Genomic DNA, 12,993 nt, shown 5'->3' with positions numbered 1-12,993 from the left:
TAATTTTGATTGATTATATTAATTTCCTATTTAATCATAAAGTCTAGTACAGTACTATATAAGATATATATAAAATATGTTAACACTATCCAGTTCTATTTTTTATAACTGAAATTGGCGGTTTGAAATTAAAATTATATAATATAATACTTTTTCTGTCTCAAAAAAATTGTCACATTTTTTTCTATAAAATTTAAGAAAATACAATGTTGTAGTGATAATTTATGTGTTTTCATTTTCTACCTTATTTACATAATAACTCAGTTCCAAGTTTTTAGATGTAATTATACATAAAATGTGAATTAATTGAAGGGCAAAATAGGAAAAGGAACTTTAAATGCATACTATAAACAGAAGTGGATAATTATTTTGGGACATTTCAAAAAAGAACAGTGAACAATCTTTATGAGTAATGTAGTAATGTATATATTAAATATGATAATACATATTATATGGTAATACAATTATATGGCAATATATATATATATATATATATATATATATATATAAATATGATAATACTATAACATTATATGGTAATATAATATAATATGATACATTACCTTATATGGTGATATAATATAATATGGTAATATTATCTTATGAGTAATGTGTATATATTAAATATGGTAATATATTCATATTATATGGTAATATAATATAATGTAGATAATGTATATATTATAAAGTAATATAATGTATATAATGTATATATTAAATATGGTAATATATACATATTATATGGTAATATAATATAATATGGTAATGCTATTACATTATATGGTAATATAATATAATATGGTAATACTATTACACTACATGGTAAGATATATGTATTATATGGTAATATAATATAATATAATATGATATGATATCTTATATGGTAATATAATATAATATGGTAATATTATTTGATGGATACTACATAAGGTATATATTAAATATGGTAACAATATGATATCTTTAAAGATTTTAATTTTATTGATTGAAAAAAAAAATTTAATTTTGATTGGTTATATTATACTATATAAGGTACTTATTATATATGAAAAAATAATAATATTTTTAGTTATTATTTTTAATAAATTTTTAATTTGATTAGTTATAATTATCAAGTAACTTATTCTAAAAAAATATATAAATTATTATTATGTATTAAGGAATATATTAAAAGATTTATTATCTGATATAAAATAAAAAATAAAATTCATTGTATATACGTGTGCGTATATGTATAATTATGCTATAACATATTAGTAAATCATATGATAGATTGAAAGAAATTTTTTCTTAAAAAAAAAAGCAATATATATATATAATCCTGAAACAAATAAAATCTAAAGGAATATGATTTAATACTCTCTCCATCAAGCGTTCTTATTTCTCATTTTTTTACAAATTTTTGGATTTCTATCTTATTTTTGAAAGTTTTGATTGAATGATTCTTTTAAATGTTTTTATAATAATAATTAATTAATATAAGCATTTTTATTTCTCTTTTTTTTTTTATAAATTTTTAAATTTTTACCTTATTTTCTGAAATTTTTGATTGGATGATTCTTTTAAATGTTTCTATAACAATAATTGATCAATATATATTTAGAGGTAATCATCATTTTGAAAAAATCTAAAATTTTGCATAATTAAAACATTAAAACTTTTTAATTTTTGAATTTAAAAATTTTTAATTTTTTTCTTATTTCGATTTATATAGCTATATACATATATCTATGTATATCTCCCAGTTTCAATAATTTTTTTTTTTACAATGGTTTCTTCTTATTGCTTTGTTATTTTTTTGGATTATTTTGCTTTCAATTTTTTGAGTTTTGATTGTGCTCTATAAATTATTTTTTTATTTTAATCATATATATCTTTTCATTTTAATATATATTGTTATTGATGTTTTTCAGATTTTGAATCACAAAAGGACGATACTAACAATTTAAATCAGCATATATTACCGCCTTCTCTTCTTCTTCAATTGAGGTTTATATAAAAGAAAGTAGATAGAGGCAAAGATAGGAGCAGAAAAAGGAAAGAGACAAATGAGATGGATGTTAATCAAAACTCATTATTTTGATAATTTATTCAATTTTTTTTTATTTTTAATCTTTATACAATAAGTTGTATGATGTTGAGCATGTTTAGTAGTAGTTTTTTCTATGTGTGTGTAGTTTTTATGCTTATTAATGAGAGGCCAGTCTTTATTTATTTATTTTTTTATTATTATTATTATATCATTTCTTTTATGTGTTTTGCTTACTAAATTAGGAGATTATTATTATTTACATAATTGATTTAAAAGGCAAAAAAATATTAAATATTAAATTCAATAAATACTTTAAAATAATAAGGACAGATTGTAAAAGAACATCTAATAAATTAGAAATAAATATATTTAATAAATTAAAAATAAATTTAATTAGATACCATTATATTTGAAATTATATTCTTATCATTTAAATTTATTTTTATTATTTAAATATTAAAAAATTATATTTAATAATTATATTTTAAAATTAATATTCATTTACAATAATTATCTATAGCTATATTTCAATTTTGAATTTTGAAATTTTTTCATTTTTTATTAGATCACTTAAAAGATACTTTTTTTTTAAGTCTACAGTTTATTACTTATTTAAAATAATTATCTAATTTATATTTAAATTTTTGAATATTTTAATCATACAGTTTAATTTTATTTTTATGTCATTTATTTATAATGATCATCTATTTTTATATTTATATATTTTCGTTACCATCATACTTGAAGATTATCAAGAAACTCGCAAATGAAATAATTTTATTTATATTTGTTGAAATAAATTATTTGATAAAATAATTTTATTCATATCGCCATCATATTTGAAGATAATTACCAACAATATTATGTGGTACAACTATCATTTATTATTCAATATTCACTTTATGATTTTAATTTTAAAAAAATAATAAATAAAGATTTGGATAAAAAAGTTTGTATAATCGATTGTCAAAATTATAATAATTTCTTAAAAATGAAAAAGGAGTTTAAAAATAATTAGCCCAATTATATCACAAAAATTTAATTTTACCAACACAAATAACAGTAATTGATCTCTCACAAAATATCTCATCTAAATCTATTTAAAAAAAAAAATCAAAAATTCTGCACAACGCGCGGACCTTTACCTAATTATAAAATTAATCATAAGCTCATAAGCAAAAAGTTTTTTTTTAAAAAAAAAGAAAAATACCAAAAATTGTAAATGGTGCACTAAAACAGTGAAATTTATATTAATTATTATAATAGCAAATACGTTTCTCGTATTTTAGTAGTACAAATGGTTTATGCTAATATATTATACACGGAAAAAATTAAGTTAATTAAATTAAAATTGTTATAAGAAAATTTAACATGATTGATAAGTAATTTTATTTCCATGAAAATTTGACTGTCAAATTATATTAATGTTTTATTAAATACACTATTTATTCAACAAGTTATTTAGTTATTGAATTTTATTATTTCATAAAATGTTTTTTTTTTCTATTTTATAATATCTTAGATTTTAGTAATATAAATTATTCATAATCAAATAATTTATAACAAAACATTATTAAAAATTATATATATATAATTACATTTACTCATAGTGTGAAAAAAGAAATGAGTACAGGTAACATGTTAGTATCGAAATTGGATATTATGATTTAAGTTCCCTCCGATGATAAATCTATTTAGTTGAGTTTATTAAAGTTAAACCAAATTGGAGTTGAGTTGAGTTGTTGCTTTGAATTAATTATATTCCTAAATAATATTATGAAAACTAGTAATCACAAGAAAACTATTATTAAACAACAAAAATTCCTAATTAAGCATAATTAACATTAACATAAACAGAAACTATTTTGGAATTGTTACAATTGTTAAGTCAGGTGTTTTATTGGGCCAAACAGAAAAGAAATCGGGTTTTGGGCCTTTACCCGGGAAAAGAACTAACCCCGGTTAAGGTTTCGCGGCAACCCGAAACTCAAGGGAGGGAGAAGTACTATGTTTTTAAAAAAGGAGGGAGTGACAGTTAGCAATAACGGAAATCGTGGGTACAAGTAATAGAGAGAGAAACCACCAAAATTACGCATTAACGATGAAAACAGAAAAATCAAACGCATTTTTTGGTCTTAAAAAACCCAACAACAACCCAAAAAGATTAGAGAGATAAATTTTTAGGGTCGGTGCTTAGCTCTCCGGTGGCCGGTGGTGGTGGTGTTCTTGGAAAAGACACATTACAACTCCCTAATTTCACTTCTTTTTTTTTTTTTTTTTTTTTCTCTCTGTTTGGGTTTGTTTGTGTCTTCAAATTTTGCTCCTTCCCTTCTCTCTCAATTTTTCATGTGCTGATTTTTTTTTTTTTTATACCCTTCTTGTTTTTTCCTCTTTGGCCAGGTCTAAATTTTTACTTTCTGGGTATTGGTTTTGGGTATTTTTGTTTTCTTGATTAGGGTTTGGGTACATCAATTTCTTTTAATCAATCAAGAAAGTTGAAGATTAAAGAAACCAATTGACAGAGTCCAAGAAAGAAATATAAGAGAAGGGGGAGAGAAATTGTTTTAAGGAAGAAGATAATGTCAAACTCGGCGGAGACGCCGAGTGTTTCAATAGAATTTCCTTCACCAGCACCTGAAAATGATTCACCTCCACCGGAAAACTCGCCACCAGCACCTGAAAATGATTCACCTCCACCGGAAAACTCGCCACCAGCACCTGAAAATGATTCACCTCCAACGGAAAACTCGCCGCCAACACCTGAAAATGATTCACCTCCACCGGAAAACTCGCCACCAGCACCGGCACCATCATTCGTTGAGGCATTGACTGCAAGTGATAAATTAGCCTCTCCACCTTCTAATACCAATAATAAGAATGCTTCTCCACCACCAACTAAAACATCGCCGCCTTCGTCATCGCCAGCGTCAACAGATAGCTCTAAAACTCCTCCTCCTTCGCCACCGCAACCATCTGACTCTCCTCCTCCTAAACCACCAACTCCATCAAATTCAAAGCGGCCTGCAGCCTCGCCGCCACCACCATCATCAAAAGAGGAAACACCATCATTATCTTCCTCTTCTCCTCCGCCGGCAGAACCCGGCCAATCCTCTCCCCCTCCAGCAGAAAAATCCACAGCCACGTCTCCGCCACCTGATAAAGTTGCTGCTACACAGTCCACAACAGGTACTTTAATTCTAACTCCACCTCCGCCGGGAGAATTTAAAGCTCCTTCTCCAATTTCATCAAATTTGGCGAGTGCGTCATTGAACACAGATAGTACGCCAACAACTGCATCTCCTGGAACACAATCTGCAAGTCCTGCGGTCTCTGATGGATCATCAACTAGTTTTTCATCATCAGCTTCATCTAATAATTCAAAAGATTCAAACACAACCAATACAACAAATGAGAATGGTGTGTCTGCAAACATAAGCAAATTACTAACTAGTGCAATAGTTGTGGGATTAGTACTGATTGCAGTAGTGGCAGTCGTTTTAGTTTTGAAGAAGAAAAAGAGGAGGCATGATATGTATTACATGCCTCCTCCAAACTTAGCTGTTCAAACAGGTAAGAGTCTTAGACTTCGTTCGGGATTGAGTTTTGAATTCTTTTACTTCTTTAAAGAAATTTCAAATTGCTTTTGGAAAATCATGATTTGGGAAATGTCAAAAATCTAACTTTTCTCAAAAAAATCATGAAGTTTAAGCCTTAAGCATTATAAACGCTGTACCATAATGCTGAACAGACGGTTAATCCTTTTTGTATGAGGCTCCCCAGTTGCTTATGGTTTCGTTTTGAAATGCAGATGGGTATTATTCTGGATCACAGCAGCCACATATGGCAGGTTACTCTAACGTAGGAAATTATTCTTATGGTTCACAACATTCACATTCACCAGAAAGTTTTGGGAGTAATGATATTAGTGGAGAGGCTAGTGTCATAGGTGGTACTAAAACCCATTTTAGCTATGAAGAAGTGATGGAGATGACAAATGGATTTTCACGAAAAAATATTGTGGGTGAAGGTGGGTTTGGATGTGTTTATAAAGGGAAAGTGCAGGATGGGAGGGAAGTGGCCGTTAAGCAGCTTAAGATAGGTGGTGGACAAGGCGATCGCGAATTTAAGGCCGAAATTGAGATTATTAGTCGTGTTCATCATAAACATTTGGTATCTTTGGTGGGCTATTGCATTTCAGATAACCAACGCTTGCTTCTCTATGAATTTGTTCCAAATAAAACTCTTGAGCATCATTTGCATTGTATGCTCATCTTTCTTCTTTTATTGTTCATTTTTTCATGTTTTTTCCAAAAGTTGTGTTCTTACGGTAGTTTGACGGTTATTTGTGCCAACAGCAAAAGGAATGCCATCGCTAGAGTGGCCTAAAAGACTCAGAATTGCTATAGGTACTGCAAAAGGTTTGGCGTATCTGCACGAAGATTGTAAGCATTCTAATTCATGCATACAAGAAATATCTATTTTAATTAAGTTCATCTTTTCTTTTCTTTTTTGTTAATTTTAGAGTCAAACATGTGAAATGTGAAACTGTCTAATTATTTGACTAATTTGCAGGTAATCCGAGAATTATTCATAGAGATATCAAGTCAGCAAACATTTTGTTGGATGAAAAATTTGATGCATTGGCAAGTGTTTTTAGATTTTCTTTTTCCAGATTTCTTTTACCCCTCCTGCTACTCAAGATGTGATCTTTCTAACTGTGAATATTGAAGTCATGTATTTTTGATTCTGAAGCTGCTTAATTTCAGGTAGCAGATTTTGGTCTTGCTAGACTAAACGATACAACTCACACCCATGTATCAACTCGAGTCATGGGCACATTTGGGTAAGTTTTTGGCCTGAATATATAGTCTCCATTTTCACATTTTCTTTACTATAAAGCTTATAATTGTAATTTTAACAAAATATAAGTCAATAATTAATGCACGAGTTATGAGGCCTTGATTGATGTTCAATTTGGTTTTTTCAGGTACCTGGCACCAGAATATGCATCAAGTGGAAAATTGACAGATAGGTCTGATGTATATTCGTTTGGAGTTGTGCTTCTAGAACTCATAACTGGACGGAAACCTGTTGATCCTACTCAACCTTTAGGGGATGAAAGTTTGGTTGAATGGGTATGAACAAAGAAATTTTCTTTTTACTTGACAGTTAACAGTTGAAAGGACCTTTAATTCATTTCGTTGAAAAATGATCATGACAGGCTCGCCCAATTCTCATTCGTGTTATTGAAACCGGTGATCTTGATGATATAGTCGACCCTAGGCTTCAAAAACGATATGTAGAGAGTGAATTATTTAGAATGATAGAAACAGCAGCTGCTTGTGTGCGCCATTCTGCTCCAAAGCGACCCAGGATGGTGCAGGTGACTATCTTGTTGATACAATTTTCTTTAAGAATAACATAATTGTTTAGTCAAATGTAAAGTTTGTAATCGTTGAATCATTTTTTAGGTGGTGAGAGCATTGGATAATGAAGAAATGTCTGATTTAACAAATGGAGTCAAGTATGGACAAAGCACAGCATATGATTCTGGTCAATACAGTGAGGAAATAATTAGATTCAGAAGAACAGCTTTTAGCAGTGAAGATAGTTCAGAATTTAACACAAACAGTGGAGAATACAGCTCTATACAAGTATCCCATGGACCGACAATTTCTAATTACACAAATGCAGAGTTACAAACTCGATTGAGCCATGAGAGATAGCTGAGAAGCTTAAGAAAGCTCAGGCATAGTTACAAACTCGAGACATGAGAGATAGCTGAGAAGCTCAAGAAAGCTCAGGCAGCCAAAGGTGAAGCGGCAATGCATGAAATGTTATGTTGTACATAAAGGTGAAGTGGCAACTTTCTTTGAAATAACTTGCAGTTGGACTTAGAATGCTTAATTTGTTAATTTTTTCTAGAAAATTGACTACATTCTTTGGTTGCCTCAAATGAGAAATGGAGTTTAAAGCTTGTAAATTTGTTAGCCTTTTTTACTCCAGAGAATTTTCATGTATATTTATTATTTTCTTTTTTGCATCATTAAAACCAGCAATTGTGGGTTATTCATGCTAGAGAAAAGATTGATTCAGTTTTGAGAGTGCATATAGTAATTACTTTTTGTAAAGAAACTTCTGATTATGTATATAAAGTCCAAAAAAAAAAAAAAAAAAAAAAAAGAAGAAGAAGAAGATGAAGAAAGGAAAAGGAAAAAAAAAAAAAAAAAGGAATTTGTTTCCCTGGATACTTCATATTTTGATGTATTCTGCACTTCTTTCATTGTTATGAATATAGATACTTGCTTATGCGGAAAAACAAAGGAACTTTTACTTTGTGGAGGAAAGAGAATACCACAAAGGAACAATAGAACCTGGAACGCATTTCTACAATGAGTCTTCAATGATCATATCGCGCTTCTGTAATGAAAGTTAAGTAAGAAAGGATTTACACACGATCCCCACAACGAAAATCTTCCCACAGAGGCTAAGCTGACGGGGGATATGTAATTCTGTATGAGCTACATCAAGAGTTTCAAGTTTACAACTAATTGTATATTTGAATCTCAGGGCTAATGGAGGAGACCTGTAGCGACCTTAACTGCCATTACATGAACGGAAGAGCCTCCAACTTAAATTCTTTTAACTCTCCCAATTTCTGTAGACCAAAATTATTCTCCCGATTCTTCTGCATTTGACAATCTGTTGTCCAGACTGTCTATCCCCCCAGCTTCAGCAATGACTCCTTTAATTTCTTTGGTTGAATTTCCTTTTCATCAGCCTTGCAGAACAGATACAATTTTTAGTATTTATTGGAGAGAGTTCAACAAAATATAGCAGAATCAGAACACCAGAATGCCATGGGAACTTCTTTGGGGAAATGGCCATGTAAGTTAAGCATGAAAATTATGCTTCAAAAATAACTCCCTTCATTATTTTTTTTGACAAAATTATTTTTGCAACTGTGATAGTATTTATTAATATCAAATTTCCAAATCCTTAGTTTGTCAAACCATACCAATTGAATTCCTTGCAAAATGCCAACCTAAATGCATTATGCAGAACATGATTTCAATAAATATTAGGATTCACAATATAAATCTCACCTCAACCCTGAGAATGTTCAGGACCTTGCCATTAAATGTTGTCATATTCGCATCAACAACTTGAAGTCCCAATGAATGTATGGCATCCATCAACCTTCCAAATCCTCCTTGCTTTTTCTCATATAAGACCCTAATCAGGAATTCTCTTTTACCAATCTGGTTTATTTCTAGCTGCAACTGAGAGGAGAATAAATGCAAAAATTTGATAAAATGAAAATGATCAGAAGCACATATGATATTGGTAATAAAAAGAGTTAAATAGCTTGCTTGAGAAAAGATTCAAAATCTCAAGGAAGAGTGAAAAATATTGTTTCTGGTTTTTGTATACCTCAATCTTCTTATTTTCACCAAAACCAGAAAAATCTTGGTTGTTATCAGGAGGTTGCATGTTTTTGCTGCCATCCTGTAATGCCTTTGACTTGAGAGTTAGCAATTCTGCATCAGAGCTTTTGCATTCCTCTGCTTTGGTTTCCTTGAGCTCATCCTGGAGTTTCTTCGCCTCCTCCTCCAACTCAACAATGTAATTGATTGCATCCCCAAGAGTAGAAGCTTTATCCATCTATTCAAGAACAAGACATATTGCTAAGAGAAATGTAGATGAGAAAAAAAAAACAATTATTACAATAGCTGAGAGATATAACTATCTCCACCTTAGTTATCTTGGGCACTAGAGAACGCAGGGTAAAGAGCCCACCTCTAATCCTGTCCCTCCTATTCCTTTCAGTAACAAGATTCTTAGATCGGAACTGATCTCTTTCAGATCTCTGATTAACTTTTGCAACTTTGTTGTTACATTCTGGCAATAGACCTGCTTGTTTCTTTGATTTTCTTGGGGCAGAGCGTTTTCCGATAGATTGCTTTGAAATTACAGTCTGAGGTAAGTAACTAGAATGTGAATCCAATGATGGAAGCCCATTTGGTGGACTGGAACCACTGGAAGAAACTACAAAGCTAGAATGGGTATTGGTTTGGTTTAATGGGTGAAGGACCTGCGCTTGAGGAATCAAACTTAACAACTGACAAGGTTTTGGCAAGTTCTGCATATTCTGCTCAAGAAATGGATCAAGGCAGAGCTCATTGAGGCCAGTGAAGCCATGTGCAATCATGACCTCTTGTTTTAGGACATTAAACTGTGATGTAATAAATTCTATAATCTTCTGATCTTTGGGTATCTGAGAAAAATGAACAATTTTCATTGGCTAAAAAATTGTATCTTAATCATAGTATTAAGTTTAGTAAAATGCCAACCAAATAAAGAAACCTTACATGTTTGCCTGCAAATAGCTCAATAAGTCCACCAGATACTGGGATTAGAACTCTAGTTCCAATTGATTCCTGTCACATTCATTTCTCAATTTAATCATATGATCCACCTAGTTTATTTTGCATCCAATTAAGACAGAGTTGTTAATCTCAAGCCTCATACCAAAGGATGAAGACTATTTCTGGTTCCTGATAAAATTAAAAATCAGGAAACAACAGGATTTCTCATCAAAACTCTGTTGACACAGTATCAGTTCTAGTTCATAGTTCTTTGTTAGAAATCGTGACTACAACACCATTTTAAAAGCTAGAAAAGATCAAGGATTCATTTTAGTGTTCCATCACTTCTCTCACCAATCAAAAAAAAAAAAAAAAAAACACAGAAGGACCCATTCGAAAGTAGTAAACAAGAAATGGATAAAAGGAGAGATTGAAGAACTTACATGAGAGAATTTCGAGTCTGAGGCATTGACACGAGTAACCCACTTTGATTGCTTTGACAATACCACCTCTCCATGAATTCTGCTTACAGACTCACATATCAGATTTAACTTAGGGCATAATATTAAACAGAAAAAAGGAAAATCAACTAAGGTTCTAGAGATTTAGAGATTACCCAGAATATAAAGGCATGAAAGAAGGGAAACAAGCAAGAGCCTCACATGCCTTGGTCCTAATTGGATGCTTAAAATACAAATCCCTGCAAATCCCTACATTCTCATCTATTCTTTCCTCCTTAACTTTACCACCATCGCCGCCACCACCGCCACTGCAACAGCAACCCATCCACTGAATAAACCTACAAACATCTTCCAACAATTTAAAACAAGATAAATCATACCCAATTACAACAAGTTGGTAATAAACACTAAAATGCACCTTGAAGGATCATCACCCAATTTCCAAACAACACAGCAATCCCAGGCCTTTGAGTCAACAAAAGGTCTAAGCAATTCTACTGCTCTCTCTAGTCCTCTCATGTCTCCTATTTTCACAGCAAGTCCTCTTTCTGTTTGTCCCTGTCTCATTAAATAGCAGATAGACTGATAGAGACAGCTTTCACGCCTTCTTTTAGCAGCTAACAGAGCAGTACAACACAAAGCTAACAAAGCTGGTTTTTTTTATTGTTATTAGGGAGAAAGGGAAAGAGAATCATCCGAGTCAGTAGCAAATCTGTGACAGAGAGGAATCTGATCTCTGCAAGAGAGACAGAGAGAGTCGGTTTTTTGACTGACAAAGAAAATCATCATCACTCCCAAGAAAACGGCCATCGAATGGTTCAAAAGCAGTGAAAGGTACCCATAACTGCAACTCAATCATCAGTGGAATGTTTTCCTTTGCTATAGCTACTCTCCTTTCATGCATGTCCATCCCACCTCCCCATCTATTGCTCTTCTAATTTAATCAGGAATTTATTAATTTATTTCGGTATAGTCAAATTTCTTAAACTCGAAACATGTTATTTTACCTCCTAAATGCTTGTAACATTTAGAATTTTATATTTTTTAATAAAATTATTAAATTTATTTAAATTGCAATAAATGATCGAATAAATTGATTATATTACTTTTAATTTATTATATTTAAATATTAAATTTTAAAAAATTAAAATAATAATTATTGGTCAAATACAAAATATAAACATGAAAAAAAATTATTACTCCTCCAAACAACAAATATTATAAATATTTTAAAACATGTTATTTTCTCTAATAAGTAGTTAGGAACATATAAAGTAATAAATAATACTCCCGTAACCAAATTATAATCTCACTTTCACGTTCTAAAATAATAATTCTATTTATAATTTTGGTAATGTTTTTCTTTCCATTTTTTTAAAATGCCTTCATATTAAATTTACTAGGTAGTGTAAAAAAAAGTCTTAAGATAATTAATTTTGAAATATTGAATACTAACTATTCATTATATTTTTCAAGTTTCAAGGAAGTATTAATATACGGAGACGAAATTAAATTTTATTAACGCATATGAAAATTATTTTTATCATTTAAATTAGGTTGAAATTCAATTAAAAATACTGGATAAAATTTGAAAAAAAATGAAAAAATTAGGATTGTTTGATTATTGGCATAATACATAAATTCATATCCGATCTTTGTTATTTTAATATTGTCTTACTCTTGATTTGTATTTTGATATATTGAACATTTTAACTTAAAAATTTATATTTATCTTATAAATTTTATTGAATACTTTAACACTGCAAAATTAGATTACGTAAATAAATATTAAATAATTGAAAATGTGAATCATAATTGATATTAATAATATTATAAAATCAATACTTTGCGCTTAAATATCTAAAAATTATTATTGTTAAAATAAAAAGGTATGTAATATTCTAAAATTTATAATTTTAGAAGAACAATAAATTTCTCTTAAAAATTGAGGATTATTGGGAATTTATATATTTTGAGTTTGATCATTAGGTCATAATCCATGCTACACTAATAAAGTAGTAATCATAATTACATAAAAGAAAGTTACAAAACGATGAGAGTAAGAGAAAGAGTGACCATATAATTATTAGGGAAGGGAATATTTGTACGGTTAGATCATATGCTTGCAGCT

The 12,993-nt window shown here is 29.8% G+C and overlaps 2 protein-coding genes across 3 annotated transcripts; one reads left to right on the top strand and one right to left on the bottom strand.

Annotated features, from left to right (window-relative positions):
- The first annotated feature begins 4,090 nt into the window (after positions 1-4,090).
- LOC105644966 (proline-rich receptor-like protein kinase PERK13) lies at positions 4,091-8,061 on the top strand. The gene is given in 9 exon segments (XM_089719826.1): positions 4,091-5,602; positions 5,841-6,293; positions 6,388-6,474; positions 6,605-6,675; positions 6,799-6,875; positions 7,020-7,167; positions 7,254-7,415; positions 7,504-7,743; positions 7,745-8,061. Coding segments are annotated over 9 exon segments (2,247 nt in total). The 5' UTR covers positions 4,091-4,611; the 3' UTR covers positions 7,763-8,061.
- A 355-nt stretch (positions 8,062-8,416) lies between these two features.
- On the bottom strand, positions 8,417-11,774 carry LOC105644598 (basic helix-loop-helix (bHLH) DNA-binding superfamily protein). 2 transcript variants are annotated; one of them, XM_020683312.3, is made up of 8 exons: positions 11,281-11,774; positions 11,018-11,170; positions 10,845-10,923; positions 10,405-10,473; positions 9,789-10,310; positions 9,467-9,697; positions 9,139-9,315; positions 8,417-8,813 (listed from the first exon to the last, which is right to left on the bottom strand). In XM_020683312.3, the coding sequence occupies exons 1-8, from the start codon at positions 11,427-11,429 to the stop codon at positions 8,751-8,753; spliced, it is 1,443 nt and encodes a 480-aa protein (XP_020538971.1). In that variant the 5' UTR covers positions 11,430-11,774; the 3' UTR covers positions 8,417-8,750. The 2 variants fall into 2 exon arrangements, with proteins under 2 accessions (XP_020538971.1, XP_012085390.1); XM_012230000.4 differs by having other exon boundaries at positions 11,018-11,200; positions 11,281-11,773.
- Positions 11,775-12,993: the final 1,219 nt, after the last annotated feature.

This window comes from Jatropha curcas, chromosome 3 (assembly GCF_041381405.1).
Source record: "Jatropha curcas cultivar XTBG-Jc1 chromosome 3, XTBG_Jcur_1.0, whole genome shotgun sequence".
NCBI lineage: Eukaryota > Viridiplantae > Streptophyta > Magnoliopsida > Malpighiales > Euphorbiaceae > Jatropha > Jatropha curcas.
This window is presented reverse-complemented; position numbering and strand designations above follow the sequence as displayed.

What these genes read in the sequence shown, in the direction of transcription:
- LOC105644598 (XM_012230000.4), bottom strand. Translation starts at nt 11,429, where the DNA reads ATGAGACAGGGACAAACAGAAAGAGGACTTGCTGTGAAAATAGGAGAC. An exon ending in TTGGGTGATGATCCTTCAAG is followed by an intron (nt 11,201 to 11,280) that starts GTGCATTTTAGT and finishes AGATGTTTGTAG; the next exon opens with GTTTATTCAGTGGATGGGTT. An exon ending in TTCATGCCTTTATATTCTGG is followed by an intron (nt 10,924 to 11,017) that starts GTAATCTCTAAA and finishes GTCTGTAAGCAG; the next exon opens with AATTCATGGAGAGGTGGTAT.